This window comes from Betta splendens, chromosome 1 (genome assembly GCF_900634795.4).
Source record: "Betta splendens chromosome 1, fBetSpl5.4, whole genome shotgun sequence".
Lineage (NCBI taxonomy): Eukaryota > Metazoa > Chordata > Actinopteri > Anabantiformes > Osphronemidae > Betta > Betta splendens.
The window spans coordinates 16,403,725-16,421,318 of NC_040881.3; the positions used below are offsets into that span (position 1 = coordinate 16,403,725).

At 43.4% G+C, this 17,594-nt stretch overlaps 4 protein-coding genes across 5 annotated transcripts; 3 read left to right on the plus strand and 1 right to left on the minus strand.

Annotated features, from left to right (window-relative positions):
• Positions 1-707: 707 nt before the first annotated feature.
• On the plus strand, positions 708-5,502 carry LOC114854963 (GTPase IMAP family member 4-like). Of its 2 annotated transcripts, XM_029149596.3 has the most exons (3): positions 708-836; positions 1,029-1,100; positions 2,237-5,502. In XM_029149596.3, exons 1-3 carry the CDS (start codon positions 827-829, stop codon positions 3,166-3,168), a joined length of 1,014 nt encoding a protein of 337 aa, XP_029005429.1. In that variant the 5' UTR covers positions 708-826; the 3' UTR covers positions 3,169-5,502. The 2 variants fall into 2 exon arrangements, with proteins under 2 accessions (XP_029005429.1, XP_029005430.1); XM_029149597.3 differs by lacking the exons at positions 708-836; positions 1,029-1,100 and adding an exon at positions 1,124-1,876.
• LOC114854987 (GTPase IMAP family member 9-like) lies at positions 4,547-5,851 on the minus strand. The gene is made up of 2 exons (XM_029149605.3): positions 5,718-5,851; positions 4,547-5,635 (listed from the first exon to the last, which is right to left on the minus strand). The coding sequence occupies exons 1-2, from the start codon at positions 5,761-5,763 to the stop codon at positions 4,821-4,823; spliced, it is 861 nt and encodes a 286-aa protein (XP_029005438.2). The 5' UTR covers positions 5,764-5,851; the 3' UTR covers positions 4,547-4,820.
• An 84-nt stretch (positions 5,852-5,935) lies between these two features.
• On the plus strand, positions 5,936-8,369 carry LOC114854998 (claudin-9-like). Its single transcript, XM_029149625.3, has 2 exons — positions 5,936-6,672; positions 6,739-8,369. The coding sequence occupies exon 2, from the start codon at positions 6,931-6,933 to the stop codon at positions 7,597-7,599; it is 669 nt and encodes a 222-aa protein (XP_029005458.1). The 5' UTR covers positions 5,936-6,672; positions 6,739-6,930; the 3' UTR covers positions 7,600-8,369.
• A 563-nt stretch (positions 8,370-8,932) lies between these two features.
• Positions 8,933-16,988, plus strand: slc25a10b (solute carrier family 25 member 10b). Its single transcript, XM_029149611.3, has 11 exons — positions 8,933-9,505; positions 12,035-12,154; positions 12,462-12,576; positions 12,704-12,752; positions 13,772-13,813; positions 13,898-13,941; positions 14,027-14,097; positions 14,542-14,634; positions 14,723-14,800; positions 14,893-14,949; positions 15,371-16,988. Exons 1-11 carry the CDS (start codon positions 9,416-9,418, stop codon positions 15,470-15,472), a joined length of 861 nt encoding a protein of 286 aa, XP_029005444.1. The 5' UTR covers positions 8,933-9,415; the 3' UTR covers positions 15,473-16,988.
• Positions 16,989-17,594: the final 606 nt, after the last annotated feature.

A 17,594-nucleotide genomic window follows, 5' to 3' on the forward strand; every position in this document is an offset into this window, starting at 1 on the left:
CTGTCACAGAAAAGATTGTGGTCATCGACTCTCCAAGGCACGACACCAGTGAGATGTACCAGGAAGCCCAGAGGAAACTGGAGGAGGGGAAAAGGAAGAAAGAGCAAGAAGGATGGAGGAGGAAGGAAGGCTCAGAGAGGAGGGGAACAGACTGTAGGGTGTGAGGAGACACCTCGTCACTGTAGATGCACTGCTTGGTCCCACCAAGGCCTTTGATATGTAGCATTACTGATATCTTCATGGAGACCTGTGAAAAAAATCGAAACCACTCAGAGTAGGTTTGTGTTAAGTGGATGTCGAAATCAGTCTTGATTTGGGAATATACTTTGAGTGATTTGTTTATTCTACAAGTGATGTGTGGGAATTAACTTTAAACCACCTCGTTTGTTGTATTTGAGTCTTTTTGTTGTTACAGTTACAGTTTCAATCTGATGAGAAGTGGTAGAGACACAATGGAAGGATGTGACTGCTAAGCTTCTGCGTTTTCCTCCCTCTTGCCTCTGGCATCATTACATGCTTATAGCAGGATAAAAACCTAATCTGACCTGGTTTATACCTTCTAAAACCCAGACAGACGCATATACAAACCTGCTCAGCATATTCGTCATGCCGTTGACAGTCTCTGTGTGGATGCACGGTTTCAAAAGTAAACCAAGGACAATACAAGGAAGTAGGAAGCCCCCCGTTCATAGGCTGAGCTTCCAGACGTTTCTCAGAGATGGTATGTGAGCTAACGTGGAGCAGCAGAGCTTGAGCCCCTTCACCTTTCAGGCCTGGAAAAGTGTATTTGGCCACGTGGGAGTTGGAAGAAGAGTGATCAGTAGAGATGGCTGAAGGTAAGACTGTCCATCTGATGTCATGCTAAGAGCCAATATTAGTCTTATTATTAGTAAGATGTACCAGCAACTATTGTGATCCAGTAAAACTAGAAAGAGCTCACAGGAGAGTAGAACTATATTTAGACACTGATTATAATGACTAGGGGTCGATTTTTCTTTATGTACCTCTGTTTTATTTTCCTTTCACAGCAATACCACTGCGAGAAAAGAAGCAGAAAACGCTACCTCGATCTGATGGGTGTGGTCTGAATAACTTTGACGGTACACTTAACCATTCACTGTCTCACATCTAGATATATCACAGATAGATAGATATAAGAGCTCTATTCATCAGTTGACTAATCATCTGGTTTGGGATCATTAACAAATGTCAGCTGTTAAAAACTTTGTTTCTGGTGTTTTGTGTTTTGTTTTGGTTGAATATATTAATTATCGTTGTTACTCTTTTACACAGTGCTTCACTAATGATTATATTCATGTTCATTATGTGTCACTAAAGGGACTGTAGTCATGAACGTCCACAGCAGGTTTAAACCTTGTGGTTTCTAATCTCATTTCTGCTTCTAGACATACAGATGTTATTAAGGCATGGCTGAGCTGTTAGTGAGAGATAATCGCTGCCCTGTTAATCAGGACTATTTACCGAAACAGATAAATATGTACTAATGGGGCGTAGACTCTTAAAATTGATTCACCCAATATCGTAACCGTTTCAGCAGAGACTGACTGCTGTCCACTGCGCATGCACCATACTGTTCCTCCTTCTGGCCACACCCGCTCCATCCCACAGAGTTCAGCTGAAGCTGACATCCCATAATAAAAGGTCTATTGCTGCTACGCTTCCATTCAAGGTCCACCTAAAGGCTTTAAACATCCACAACAGACAGAGTATTCATTCCCTGATTGTCTGTTCACATACTGTGTGTACTGCAGTACTGCGTGTTCTTGCAGTACTGCAGCTCGCCACACGGAGCAGTATGTTTACCAGAGAGAGAGGAACAGAGAAAGAAAGAGAAAGAGATGCTTTCCCAACATGGGTGGGTACACAGTGTAGCCACAGTGCTAACACAACAGTCAGACTAAACAACAGCATAAAGACAAAGACCTTTTTGTAGCATAGTCCTTATATTTAACAAGATAAAATAGAATGAATTAACTATGAAACAGTTTATTGATGTGGGTGTAAATCACTTTATCCTGTTTTTGTCACTTGAATGTCTAAAATGATGGAAAATGTGATTTTTTATTGCCTTATGTTACTATAACCAGCAGTCAGTACTTGGCTTATTATATCATAGCATATGTCCTACAGTGAAATAGAGCTTCGTTACTGGATGCCTATTGGAATGTCACCACTCTTTCACTGCTCCTCCTTAAAGCTTCGTTTGCTGTTGCAGCTCTGGATTTGACTGGAGGCTTGAGGATAGTACTGGTGGGCAAGACTGGATCGGGAAAGAGTGCTACAGGAAACACCATCCTCGGAAGAGCCGCCTTCAAGGAGGACCCCAGTCCCGTGTCTGTGACCAAGCACTGTGAGACCCAGAGTGGGGAAGTGGACGGGACTATGGTCCAGGTGACTGACACTCCGGGCCTGTTTGACACGGCCATCACAGAAGACGAATTAAAAACCAGAATAGAGGAGTGTGTCAAGATGTCGGTGCCGGGCCCCCACGCCTTCCTGCTGGTGATCAGGCTGGGCGTCAGGTTCACGGAGGAGGAAAGGAACGCCGTGAAGTGGATCCAGGACAACTTCGGAGACGACGCGTCCATGTACACTATCATGTTGTTTACCTGCAAAGATCAGGCGAAAGCCGACAATGCGTTGAAGGAGTGCAAGGAGCTGCGCAGGCTCTCCATCACGTTTGGCCGAAGATACCACGCCTTCAACAACAACGACGCAGACGACCGCCTCCAGGTCACAGAGCTGGTCACCATGATCAAGGAAATGGTACAGGAAAACGGAGGGAAGCACTACACCAACGAGATGTACGAGAAGGCCCAGAGGAAGCTGAGAGAGGAGGAGGAGAGGAAGAAGCAGGAGGAAGAAGAGAAGAAAAAGGAGGAGAAGGAGATGTGGGAGGCAGAGAGGGAGAAGAAGGAGAAGGAGAAAGAGCGAGACAAGAGGGTTCGAACGAAGAACGTGCGCGTGGCTTCAGCGGCCGCAGTGCTGCTGGTGTTAGCAGGGGCCATCATAGCGGTGGGAGCTAGCACCACGGTGGCTCTGGCTCTGGGAGCGCCCGTGCTCGTCCTGGGAGTCTTATGCGGTTTGGTCGCTATTTTTATATGGAAGAAGAAAGGCTGCAAGGCTAAAGCAAGCAGTCCAGTATAACATGGACAGTGATTATTGACAAGGACACGACGACTTTCTGCAGACACCGAATGTACAGCAGATGTTTCCCTTAATCGCTATTAAAGTCATCACTTTCTGCCTTTTCTGCTTCCTACAGTAAATGAATTAGGTTTGATCCAAGATGCAATAGCAGAAGTATGTGAATTTATATGCGGTATGACACAAAGCGCGTTTTCTTTGTGTGTTTGTGTTGAGTTTGAACCTTAAGTATGAAACCTACTTCATGAGTTATACTTGAACAACTTATAAGCATTTGCGCTTATGGCAAAACAGGCTGGTTTTGTGCTACAGAACCCATTCACAGGGTTTTAACATTTAGTCTTTTATAACTTATGACAGTTCTTTCTTAAATAAAATATTCATGCATATTAATCACTGCTTCCCACGAGCTGTTCCCTCATTTTATTATTAGCAGCATTACAAGCCCACTTCCTCAAAGGAAACACGGACAATGGAAAACATCTGCTGACCGCTAGGGTTTACGTACGAAACGCTTTAAACAAAGCGATGCTGTCAGCACATACCACCCGACAGCAAAACGAGCAGAAACGCTCTGACTTCATGTAGTCAAATAATCGAATTACAAATTGCAGTAAATAATACTGTATGTAACGTTATGGCTGAGGAGTAATGTTAAATTAAAATAAATTAAAATTTATTCTTTAGTACATGATGAATAAAACAAACACAAAAAGTAAAGTAACTTCTTTTGGCTTTATCCCGTCAGGTGTTGCCATAGTGACATTATGGCAGATTCCCTGACGCAGTCTTTGCCAAACGGCCAATCAGACCTACTAAATAAATAATAATACATTAGGGAAGAATACAATGTCCAATATTTATTGTCTGTTTTTCTTGGTCTATATATAGAATATCTGGTTTGGTTACTACTGTATATATAGAACAGATTAGTTGATTTCACATTGATTGACCTACTGTAAGTTGTTTTTGTAGTGTCATGATACATGTCTGCCCCCGATGCCCAGGTCGCGGGTTCAATCACCTCAGAGGGGGGTTGTGTCAGGAAGGGCATCTGTTGTAAAAACTTGCCAAATCACTCATGCGAATCATTGGCTGTGGCGACCCCTGGTGGGATAAGATGAAAGGACTTACCTTTGTCTGATACATGTCTGCTTTCATTTCAGACAATGACAAACACACAGTGCAAATATGCTCCAGACCTCGTGGAGCCAACGTCCTGATGCTTTGGAACTCAGGTGTCAGCTGCTTATCTAGTGGTTCCTTGACTGAACACACCTGATCAACGTAAGTAGTAGGTGAGGCAGGCTGAGATGGAAACCAGCAGCCTGAGTCTGACGCACAATGTTAAACTGGCATAGCATCGAACAACATAAACTGTGCTTTCCCTCCATAGGTTTAATTTGTCTTTTACATATCAAATTTAACTTTCAAAGTGTTAACAAGCTGTGTAGTGAAACCTTACATTTTAATGGCTCATCACAGTGCATCACATTTTTCAGAGTTAATAAGCTGTGATAAATATGTATCTAATTATAAATATTATAGCAAAGAAAAGCTGTTACATTGTATTTCTAAACATGATTTTATAAGGCAACAAATGCAATGAATACATGTTGACTTTTAGGGTCACATCTAGGCAAAAATTAGCTTTAGTCTTTCTTTGGTTTAGATTTCATCCACCCTCCGATGAACGCAGCCCCTGCTCCTACCAGCATTACAGTTGCTCGCACTGCTCGCACAGGAGCGGCTACAATTGTGGCACCTGCTGCTGCTATCATCACGTAATTGCTAACAGTGATGATACGGTCTTCCATCTTTCCCAGCCATATTTCCTTCTCCAGCTTTTTCTGGGCCTCTTCATATATGGTGCTTGTATAATGGTTCCCATTGACACTCACTATCCTGTCAATGTTTTCAAAGAGATCATAAACCTGACTGCGATTTTCCTTACAGGTGTTGTCAAACTCAACATACCCTGTTTTACAATCCCTAATGAGCTTTATGAGCTCTGGACTTTTTTCCACATACGTCTCAACAGAGCTCCCCTTTAGAATATCAGCCCTGGTGAAAAGCACCATTGTGTACTTGGCAGCTTCCTCACCAAAGTTGTCCTTGAGCCACTGAACAGCCTTCCTCTCCTCATCCGTGAAGCGCACATCCAGCCTGATCACAAGCAGGAACACATGGGGTCCGGGGAGCGACAGCATGATACAGTTCTCGATTTCTTTTTTCAACGTGCTCTCATCAGTGGACGTATCAAAGATCCCAGGGGTGTCAATAACACTCACAGTCCTTTCATTGAAGTGGCCTGTTTCCTTTTTGCATGTCTTTGTCACAGATGAAGGCGATGCCTCTGCTTCAAAAGCATTGAATCCCAGGATGGTGTTTCCAGTTGCACTCTTTCCTGATCCAGTCTTCCCCAGCAGGACAACCCTTAGCTCACTGTTGACTGGATAGGTGGAGTCTGTGGACACACAGCAACACGGAAACATCCCACAAGAAACAGAAAAAGATTGAACTTGTCAACGCAACAGTAAAACTCTCACCTGCATTTACATGTAAACCCATTGTCTTCTTGGCCTTAGTCCACATTGATCTGAAACCACACAGTCGGTCTGTGCCTTCAACCTTCCAGCTCTCTGTGCATGTGTGCTGTGTGCTGGGTCCTGCCTCTCGCCGCGCCGCCCACTGCAGTTTTTGGGAAAATGAAACTTATCAGCCATTTACTGAAAAACAAAACAAAAACTTTCACAAAGCTGTAGACATTGGACCAAAACATGTTAAAACAATTTCACATTATTATGTTTCTGTACTGTGTTTTTGTGCAAAGAAAAAAAGCAAAGTCAGATTCTGATGTTTTTGGAAATGTAATATTTGTATATTAGTATTTGAATATGGAAAACATGTAATGAGATCAATGCTCCAATGTGCCTCAGTGTTGAAATAGTTGTTGCGTTATCACCATCTAGTGACTGGACTGGGAACAACTCTCCCTTCACTCATGTTTCCCACCTGTCCACGTTCTCACCACAGTAGTCAGTGTAGTCTACACAGCTTTTCAGCCAATTTCACTAGCTTTTGAAGTGTCTATAATACGATGTGTGGGTTGTTAATGTTGCTTGGTCGTCTGTGCATCAGTGCAAGAGTTTTCGCCCACTCGTCCCTGGCTTCATCCTTTGACAGCTTCAACAAATGACAGCATGGTGGTAATCAACAACTCCTCTAACAAAGTGGCCTGTGTGTGTGTGTGTGTGTGTGTGTGTGTGTGTGTGTGTGTGTGTGTGTGTGTGTGTGTGTGTGTGTGTGTGTGTGTGTGTGTGTGTGTGTATTAATTATGGAGTATGACACACAGCTGCCCTCCCACACCCCTGGGTATGAGGTCCAGAGAGACAAACTGGTCAGTCATAACAGAAGAAAGACACCAGCACTGATCATCACACGTCTGTATTGTGCCACCAAGAAGCAGCTGCTGTCCGCTCACCAACTGGATCTGATTCAAAAGTAGGTTAAAAGACTTTTGATGGGTATGAGTGATGGGATTTGTTTAAAACTTTGCTTCCTTTACAGCTCGTCTACATTACGTGTTACCAGGAAAGCCAGCTTTCAGGAGAAGGAGAACCTGTTTCCAGTCTGGACACCATCCTGACTGTACAGCATAACATACTTTTATGAACAGTAATACATACTGAATTCTCTGTAACCTGAGACGACCAAGGTCAAACAAGGCTCAGCGCTTGTGGGAGCAGTACCTCCAGGACCATGGCATCGACGGGTCTCCAGCTGCTGGGCTTGGTACTGGCCGTGCTGGGCTGGGTGTGTGGGGCGCTGGTGTGCGCCGCTCCCCTGTGGCGCGTGTCCGCCTTCGTAGGGGGGGAGCTGGTGATCGCCCAGGTGACGTGGGAGGGGCTGTGGATGAACTGCCTGTCTCAGACCACCGGTCAAATCCAGTGCAAGACGTACGACTCCACCTTAGCTCTGCCTGCGTCGGCTCAGGCTGCGAGGGGCCTCACCGTCCTGGCCCTGCTCCTCTGCTTTCTGGCCCTCGTGCTTGGAGTGGCAGGGGCCAAGTGCACCCACTGCATGGAGGGTGGGAGCCAGGCCTCCAAGGCTTGGCTGGGCAGGCTAGCCGGGGCTCTCTTCCTTGTCGCCAGTCTGACCTATTTGATTCCCATCTCCTGGACCGCCCACGCAATCATAAGGGACTTTTATGACCCGACCGTGGCTGCACCTCTAAAGAGAGAGCTGGGGCCGGCGCTGTACCTGGGCTGGGGCACCAGCGTGCTTCTCCTGGTGGGGGGGTCTCTGCTGTACGTTGGCTCCTCTCCTCCAGGGCTACGGGCGCGGCCTGTTTTACAAGGAGCTGTGAGGGAAAAGCCAACCTCAGGTGCAGCGGGAGAGGCCAAGCAGCAGGAAAAGTCCTTTGTATGAGATAGAAGTAAAGGGCAACAACAAAAGCATTATTACAAACTTCTGAAAACTGCAAAGTTAGAATAAATTGAGTTTATGCAGCCATTTTTGTGTTTATATTATTTATTGAACTCAAAATAGGCTGACGCGTTATCTGAATTGACATTATGTAAGGCCTTGGTGTCCACTTGGGGTTTGAACTGAATTGTGGGAGGATTTTAGATGTTTAAATGTTTAGTAATGCGTGTGACTTACATTTGTCGAATTCTCCTCTGCCTCTGCCTGTGTGTGCGTGTGTGGGTGGTCTGTGTACAGACGTCCAGTGTACAACACACATCTGGGCATGTTAGTGTTTCCACTGCCAGCATGAGGGCAGTCAGACCCATTTATTTACTCTTTATGGCATGTTTTGAGAAGAATTTCTGATTCATATTCCAGTATTTAAATCTGATCAATGATGTTGTGTTTTCTGTTATAATAGTTTAATGTTGCCCATGGGGAATTTTAATATATTTCATACATGTCACAGTGTTATAGTGTTTGTTTAGTAGTTTTGGCCACTGGGTCATGTGGTTACGAGGAACAGAACAGAATGGCTGTGGATACAGTCTCCAGTCATATAATGTGAATAATAAGAATAATTCTAATAATACTATATGTATGTAGCTTTAGAAGTTAAGTATGACATTGTGGTTTTCTATCTTTACTTCGACACTGACTGATAATAATATGTTTTTGCTCTTCCATGACTCTGTCACTGTCTTAAACATATTAAACAATTCAAAGAACAAGTCGCTCACTTTGTCTTTCTTTACTACTGTACGTCTGCTTCTAAGATGCTATCTACAACTTTGTGATTACCGAACATACTGGATCCAGGTAATCACCAATGTGTAGGACACTGATACAGTAGTTGGGAAAAGGGCTGCTGACTTTGAAAAGGATTGTCAACCCATATACAGTATATTACAGAGAACAAAATGTAGATACAGTATTTGGTAGACTTATATTAACACTGAGGTTTGCGAGTTACAATATATACAATTCCAGAGAGTTACAAATCTCTGGAAACCCTGGGAGCTGCATTCTCAGACTATGGACTACAGAGCTTGTTGTCAGCACTCAGATCAGACGTTTGCATCTCTGTCAAAGCTGCATTCACACGTGGATGCCCAGAAACAATATATCCATCTTTTGAAGCAGTTTATTCATATCTACACTATAAAGATGTTAACACTATGCAATGCATCCAAATGACATTCTGCAGCTATGACAAGAGTCAGGCTTAACAGTGGAAGAGCTGGTTTCCGCTTACACGACAATGCAGAGTTCCGTGCTCTTAAAGACACAGAGCGCGTGCGGCCCCTGCGAGGCAGCACGCGGGGCGTTTGTCGCTTTAAACGCGCTCGACGCCGCTCTGTTGCGGTGGAGGTGGGCTGCAGTACGTGACAGTGTGCTCTTCTTCGGCATTCTCTCACAGCACCGTCGACCTTTGGATCCCGGGCCCTGCAGCAGCGCAGACCCTCCTCTGCTTCCTATTCGTCGTTGACAGGGCGCGCGCGCGCACATACACTCACGCTAGCGGTGCTTCACGTGCGACTACGCACGTTATGTATCGTGGCGCGAGCGCTCGTCGTGCAGCTGGAGCTCAAGGTCCCCTGGTCTTTCATCGTAACGCTTGAATATCAGCCAGATTCTCCGCGTCCCGTCGCGAGAACAGCACGAGCCGCCGCCAGCTGCGACCCCGCAGGCTCGGAGGCCCACGGAACGCACTGACTGCGTGTCACGGAGACTCCCGCGGCGGAAGCCAGGTCGGACCGCGGCGGTGGACGCAGCCATGGCCGAGAAACGGGTTTCGCGCTGGTACTTCGGGGGGCTGGCTTCCTGCGGAGCCGCGTGCTGCACGCATCCTCTGGACCTGCTCAAGGTGAGCCGCGCGAGCCCGCACCTGGCCCCGGGGGTCCCCGCTCTAAGTAGGGCTAGCGGCAGTTTAATGGTGGTTGTGTAGGTGTGTGAAGAACTTTACTTTTGCACAAGTGCTGTACACAGCAGCGCTGCCGTTACTTATTGACGGGGACGGTAAATTATTGTGCTTGTAGATGAGAGCTGGTAGTGAGCATATTCTGGCCTGCCTCGCGTCCGCTTGACCCGCTGTGGCCACGCTGACAAACATTGTTCCTAACTAAAAATAACAGCATGTTACAGATTTACAGCTAAAAGTTAACTTTAATGGTGACATGTTTGTAGGAATATCCTGGTAGAAGAGTGTAAGCAGCTTCACTCTGCAGTAGACGCATGCACAGTAGCACATGATCATGATGAAACTAAAGGGCCGTGCTAAGCAATGGGCAGTAATTATGAAGTGCAGGCTGGTAGTTAGCGTTCACTGAAAACTGTAATTGAATTTCCGCGCTGTGGATCAATAAAGTTCATCTGCCAACCTACATATCTAAAAGAAGTCATCTGGAGGGCTTAATTTCTGCCCGAACGCACCAGTCCTCATAGAACTATATCAGCGAGTCTGATTTGTCACTGGTTGGAAGGTCCGTAATGCCTCTACATATGTACAGTAGTAGTTGTACTAGTTTGAATGACGTTGTGCTTAGTCATGGCGAAGTGATCAGACCTCAAATAATAACTATGAAGGACAAAACACAGAGGAAAAGGGAACAAGTCACTACCTGTAGGTTTATACTTCAGACGATATAAAAGCTCATAGTCATTAACAACCGGAATTTCAACTACAACACACATTTTCTACAAGTAAATATCTCTTTGCACAACATATAGTGGAAAAAGCAGCTTAATATATTCACTGAATAAATAAGTGCTCACATCCTTCAAGAGCTGTGCTCTGCTCTTTTAATGTTGTGCTGATAGGTGATCACACAAACACACATTGTTCTGTACACCTTTGCTCTACTTGTGTAACGACATGACACCATGAACTTGCTCCTGATAAGGAACCAAATACAGACGCTCCCTAAATCATGCAACGCTTAAATCCTTGATGGCTTCATAGTTGTGCATTCTTGTAGAAGCTGACTGAGATTTAGAGAAGAGAACACAAGTGTGGCTTTCCCTTCAGGAAACAAGCTTAAAGCAAATCCTGCCTAGTCATCTTAAGTGACTTCCTTGTTTTCTCAACCCACAACATGCAACACAACACGTGCACACCCTTTGAAAGGCTAAACTGACACAAGACAACTGCTAAACAAGCTCCAATTACACCTAGGAGAAATCTGGAGGACTGAATGTGTGCATGAGAATGTTTCTGTGCACAGACAAACAAGCTGATGACGCAATAGAACAGTGTCTTAACACTTTTTGTTCCCTCTGCATTTTTAGTCAGTTCTACCTGTGTTAGCTTGACTGACAGGCATTATCAAGTGTTTTATTATCAGCAAGCGGTTAAATGTTTAGGTCCATGTCATAAATGTTTTGACATCGACTAGGCACAGATGGTGGTGGAGGCGTAATGTCACAGACATTACAGGGCTTAATGCATTTGGATTAATTTAAATCAAATCCCTCTTTTTGCCTGAGTACAAAGCATTTCGTATGATAAGCATACGGTCACACGAAGAAGGTGGATATGGTCAAAATTCCAGCATTGTCATTGTGAGCATGCAAACTGTCAGTACATCCTAAGGGGCAACAAACAAAGGTGTAGCCTTTAGTCCTGTTTGTATGACGGGTCGTAGACGTCATGTGATCACTAATATTGTAAGACCTATAGATGACCTGGCAGAAATCAAAGCCGTTTTAATAGGACGATTCAGATGAGAGTCCACTCTAGACAGACATCTTCTAAACTCTTAGAACATAGCCGTCCTTTCACCTGTGCGTTCACAATAAAGCCTCATCTGTGTTCTACTATGACTGTTAACTGGTGATCAGGTCCACCGTTACCTGCTGTAAATATTTAGCATTGTCACTGTGAATGTGCAACTCGTCTGCTTTTGTCCCTTAGTAACGGCATGTTTATGCACAGCCTGAGGGGTTTTAGAAGCTATGTACTGACATGCAGTGCAAACAAAAGCAACATTTAGGCTGTCAAAAGAAATGTAAACTGTGTAAATGTGTACAGTGACTGTGCAGGAAGATAACATGTGAGTAGAACATGATGGAAAACATGTTTTGAAGGCCTCATATGTTGATTAGAATAAAGGGAGAAAGGCCATTTTGGAGACTTGCTGAACTTTGACACACGTACAAATACACAATTATTAATGCTTACTTGTCTTTGGTTTTACTGCTGTCTGTGTTGTCCTCTGCTCTCTTGTTTTACTGTAGATGCTACTTGCCCTGTTGATAGTGCTGTTTCAGCACTAGCAGGATATACTGTACTGTATGTGTGTCTGCATATTCGTTGTGTTTCTCCTGTTTCGTGTTTTTGTCCTGCCGCCTCTGCCTGGCGTGGTGTTGATGTTAAGCTTTATGTGTGACTTTGCAGGTTCACCTGCAGACACAGCAGGAGGTGAAGAAGAGGATGATGGGGATGGCAGTTCATGTGGTGAAGAGCGATGGGGTGCTGGCTCTTTACAGTGGCCTCTCCGCCTCCCTCTGTAGACAAGTATGACCTCTCTCCGCAACCTCATGCACTTTTCATTGTAGCGTCATTAAACCAGTTTGAATTGCTGGCAGTCTGCCTCCAGGTCCTTAATCTACATTCACAATAGAGTACTGTATGTTTTTCTAAAAGGTATTCTACTTTATCTCATTTTGCTGCCATTGTTTGGAATCAGAAATGATTGACGGGAACTTTAATGTCTAGTTTTTAGGTTGCGTCGTCCATCACAGCCTCTTTATAGTGGTTGAAAAGTGACTGTTTAAATAATGAGGATCTTGATCTTTTTTCTTTACTGTCTTCTTCTCTTCAGATGTCTTATTCCCTCACCAGATTCGCCATCTATGAGACCGTGAGGGACATGATGGGGAGCACAAGCCAAGGCCCCATGCCCTTCTACCAGAAGGTCCTGCTGGGAGCCTTTGGAGGTGTTAGCACACACAGGATACATGTCTTTCAGTTTCTTTGTTTTTTAAATTGTCTTTCTCCAGAAAGGAACACACATACTACTTCCTATACTGGAATATGAACAAACAGAATCTGTTGTACATGCAGGTTTCACTGGTGGGTTCGTCGGCACGCCGGCAGACTTGGTGAATGTCAGGTAATATGAAAATGTTATGTCTAAAGTTTGGGGACACATACTGTAGACTATTTTATATTAAAGTTTTAGATTTCGGTGTACATTATTTTTTTGTACATTAATACTGAAGACATCCAACGACATATATGAATTTATGTGGGTGTAAAAGTGCTAAATAATCAAGAATATGTTGTGTATATACTTTAGTATTTTATGACTGCTTGGCTTTCTCTCATCAGCTTCACAACAGCGTCACCTTATAAACACATGGTTTAATTCACAGTCGAAAAGAATCTTTCTTACTTTCCTAACTTGATTAAGACCATCAGTTGTGCTATGGAGTTAAGATCCCTAGTACCACTACTACAACTACTGTACAAGTTCATACGAATTGAAATTAATACACAAAGATCATTACTTTGGGCAATTAAGAAACCATTACATCCTGAGGAGAACAAGCAGGGAGGTCGTGGTGTGGCGGTTTTACTGTATGCTGCTGACTCCAGACCAGTTCTTAAACCACTCTTAAACCTGTAAACATTTTGCTTCCCCCAAACTCTCGCTGCAACTGTAAATGGTATCGTTTGTCAATAAAATTGTCATAAGTACACCTCTGCATAACATTGTATCCTTATTAACATTAAAGTAAACATGGTTCATGCTGTCCACTGACAAGGTTTTCAGACACAGTAAACATACTGGTCTTTCCTTGTCCCCCACCGTAGTTACAGTGAAGCCAGGCGCTACATACACTTCTTCATATTTCTTCGACTTAGCTTTCGGGCCACTTACTGTATGTTTGTCTCATTATCTCTATCTCTTTTTAATTCTTTCTTTTCCTTTCTGTTAAATATTTATATATGGGGTCTCTTGAGGGTTTGTTATCTGTACTTCATATCTCTTGCTCTGTGCTGTGTGCTCTTATTCACGTCAAAAAACTCCCTGCAGCCAAAAAAAGCCTGTTCCCCAGGGTCACACTCACCTCATAGGTGTGCCCAAATGTTTGAGTAATTTGAAATGTTTTCTTGATTCTTTGCTAGAATGCAGAATGATGTGAAACTACCACTCGAACAGAGGAGGAAGTGAGTATTGTTTTTTACTGCTCTTATTGTTTACAGTATGTTCTTGTCATTTATTATTAAATGCTGTATTTTGTGTCTTTTCAGCTATAAACACGCTATTGATGGGCTCTACCGAGTCTTTAGAGAAGGTAACAGCCAACCAGTATGGCGTTCATATGTGCTCTAGGCCACTTTACCCTTATGCCTGACATGCGACTTGATTCTGTCCTGCAGAGGGACTAAAGAAACTGTTCTCAGGAGGCACCATGGCCTCTAGCAGAGGGGCATTGGTCACCGTAGGACAGGCAAGTCACACTACACAGCCTGCTATGATGTGTGATCAGGAGCCTTTGTTGTCTTTTCGGAACCCTAGGTGCATTTCATATTTCTTCTTATACTTTGTTAAATTCCATTTGTATGTCCTATTTAATATTATGAAAATTATCACAAACCAAAATTAAAGTACAATTATCACTGCTTCATCAGTTTGATGATTAAAAAGCCTGTAAATAGCTCCATTAAATTAAAGCACAGGACACTAACCCAAATAACCTCAGCCTTCCGTAATAGTCGATTAGCAGTTTATCACAAATATACTTAAAGAGAAAGTAACGTAAAAAGTTATGTTTTGTGACTTTTGACTAAACTGATGAGTTGATGTTTCTAGTCCTTTTTCTTGCCTGTGTGTCGATTTCTTTTGTTTAACTGTTGATGTCTCCACTGTCTCTGTCCCTCGCGTCCACCTTTAGCTGGCGTGCTACGACCAGGCCAAACAGCTCGTGTTGGGAACAGGCTTCATGGGAGATAATATATTGACACACTTTCTTTCCAGCTTCATTGCTGTAAGTACTGGAGCAGGTTGTTTGTGACGTCTGTGTTACAGTACTGCACAGGACCTGACCTCACCCTGTGTGAACTGTTCCTCTGCAGGGAGGCTGCGCCACATTCTTGTGTCAGCCTCTGGATGTATTAAAGACCAGGCTGATGAACTCAAAGGGAGAGTACACTGTGAGCATGGCACCTTTTCATTCTCTCCTCCAATCTCTCTTCATTTCCGTCTTCTCTGTACTTGTTCTGACCCAGCGTGTGTCTCTCTGCAGGGGGTGGCGCATTGCTTACGGGAAACTGCAAAACTGGGTCCTCTGGCATTTTACAAGGTAAACAAACCGTGTACACATGAATTAATACTCAAAGGGTCACGTTTAATAAACAGTCTCTTTTGTATTAGTGAGGATTATCTCAGGCACTGTACACTGCACTGCTCCCTGACTGTACAACAACTCTGAAAGAGATAAAAGCTATTAGTAATGCATCGTAATGAGCAACATAAGTGTCCCTGTAGGTAGGTTACAGGCCATAATATGTAATCAGTCACTAATATACTTGGTAAGAGACAAATTGCCTTATTCCTTACATATACAGTAACTAAATATTTCAGCTCTGTTGCTAAGTTAACCTTTTTTTTACTCTTCTCACATAGTAATTGAAGCAAATGTTGGATTGTGTGGTGAATTTGACCGTAACAGATGTAGAGAGACAGGACTAGAAATAATAATTTAATGGCAAATTGTATTGCAGGGTCTGGTGCCAGCCGGGATCCGTTTGATTCCCCACACCGTGCTCACCTTCATCTTCCTGGAGCAGCTAAGGAAGCACTTTGGCATTCCCATCGTCTCCTGAAGGCACCTGTGGGACCACTTCACTCACTGTCAGTCACAACATCTCGTCATCACTCTGCCTTATGATTTGCCCTCAGATTTAGAAGGACAAAGGAGCATGTACCTTTTCCTCTACCTCGCTTCCACGACTACACACTAACGTTTTTCTCTTTCAAGTGCTGTGAAAGCTGAAATGGGTAAATACTGGAACAACAGATGATTTCCTACACTGAAAAATGTGATGCTGAAGAAATGCTTTACTAAGTGTAAAGGTGCTGGGTAGAAATTATTATAACTTGAAAAAATTATTGTTTAATATAACTGTTCCTTAATGTTTCAGGTACTTAATTATTACTTATAAAAAATGTTTTTATCTAATTTAAGTTGAAATGAATGATTCATGTTTTAATCTCTTAAAGCCTCAGTAGCTGTGGTGTGAGGCTTTCAGGGCCCACACCAGTCTAACGGTTACCGTTGCCACATTGGAGGAAGGTTGTGTTAATGAAGTGTGGTCTCATGATCAGTGCCATTCTGACCAGATGATGTTATTTTTCCAGCCCCTGCCAAAATGTCTGTGAACAAGTATCAAGTCATTACATGTTGTAATCATTCCCAACAGTATTGGCAAAATGTGTTGTACCTTGAGTTTTTCCTTCTTTCCCAATTGGGATGTTTTAAATGTTCTGTAAATTGGTTTCTTTGACTTTTACCAGAGTCTCATATACTTCATTCCACTCCTGCCACAAGTTACATCTATGAGAAAAAGAGGACCAAGTTTTGTTTTCAGGGAATTACTGTGGAAACTGACAAAGCAGCTGGCCAAAGTTTCTTAGTTGTCCAGTCCTGGTCAAACTGTGAGTCTCTGAAGCTCCTGCGCTCCACCCTCTTCCCCAAGAAGCTTGTGAACAACTGTAGAACAATACAAGTATACGTGTGGAATTTCCATCTGTAATGTTAGCCAACATTATAGACAGGTTTTGTAGCCAACAATGTGTCAAACCTTAAGACTCAGGACACTCTTCCGTTTATTGTTAGACACTTTATTAAAATACTACACACTTAAGTAGAAACACATGCTTGACACTAAAACCTGCTCTGAAGGTAGCACTGTTAGATGTTTTTAATTCAAGATGTTTGATTTAGTCATTCTTCCACATTATGTTTGATTTGTTCACCTGGTTCTCTGTAATGTGCCTGATCTGCTGACAAAGCCTTGCCAGATAACGTTGCCTTACACTGGGTGTCCTGCAGGGGGCGGTGTAGTAATGCATGAGGTGCTGTATTCTGGATACTCATGAGTTCTGCAACCTTTTCCCAGAACACAACTTAACCAGCGCCACAAGCTCAGACCTGGAACAACGCCTCTATTTGCCTACATCTTCTCAGTAAACGTGTCAAAAATAAAAGTGGCTCACACTTACACTTTTATTTACTTTACTTACACTCGTCTACAAAAAGGAAACTGTCAGGGTGATTATTACAAAATTTATATTTTGTAGCTGATTAACAAATAACTTTGGAATAAAATGCTAATTTTTGTTTGGGCACGTGTTTTTATACAGTGTATTGAACTGAATCAGTGTAACCTTTTAAAGGCCTTTACATTGATCATTTGCTCATGTTAGCTTTACATTGCTACAGTGCTTTGTGCTGCCACACACACTGGCCAGTCAAGCTTCACCATCAAAGGTCTGCCCTCATTAGAACGCAGGGCACAGTGTATGTTGGCAGCAGCCGGAATCAGTTTTTACATTGCGTTCCAAGCATCTGCACCACGTGCCAGGACCATTCATGGATAAGTGCTGATATTCAGTTGAAATGGTGGCAGCAATTTTTCCTTTTCCTGGATGATCATAGATGTTTGATTCATTATTATTATTATCATCCATCACATGCAAAGCAATAATGTCTGGCTATCCACCTGTACCTGTGTGTGTGTGTGTGTGTGTGTGTGTGTGTGTGTGTGTGTGTGTGTGTGTGTGTGTGTGTGTGTGTGTGTGTTGGGGGGATAGTGTGGCATTCACAGGACACAACAGTGCTATATTCTGATAAGAACAGTTCATTGCTGCAGGTACAGATTTGAATTGGTCAAACACACCTAAGAGGCGAATCCTCTCTGGTTTCGTTTGCATACGAGGAGATGA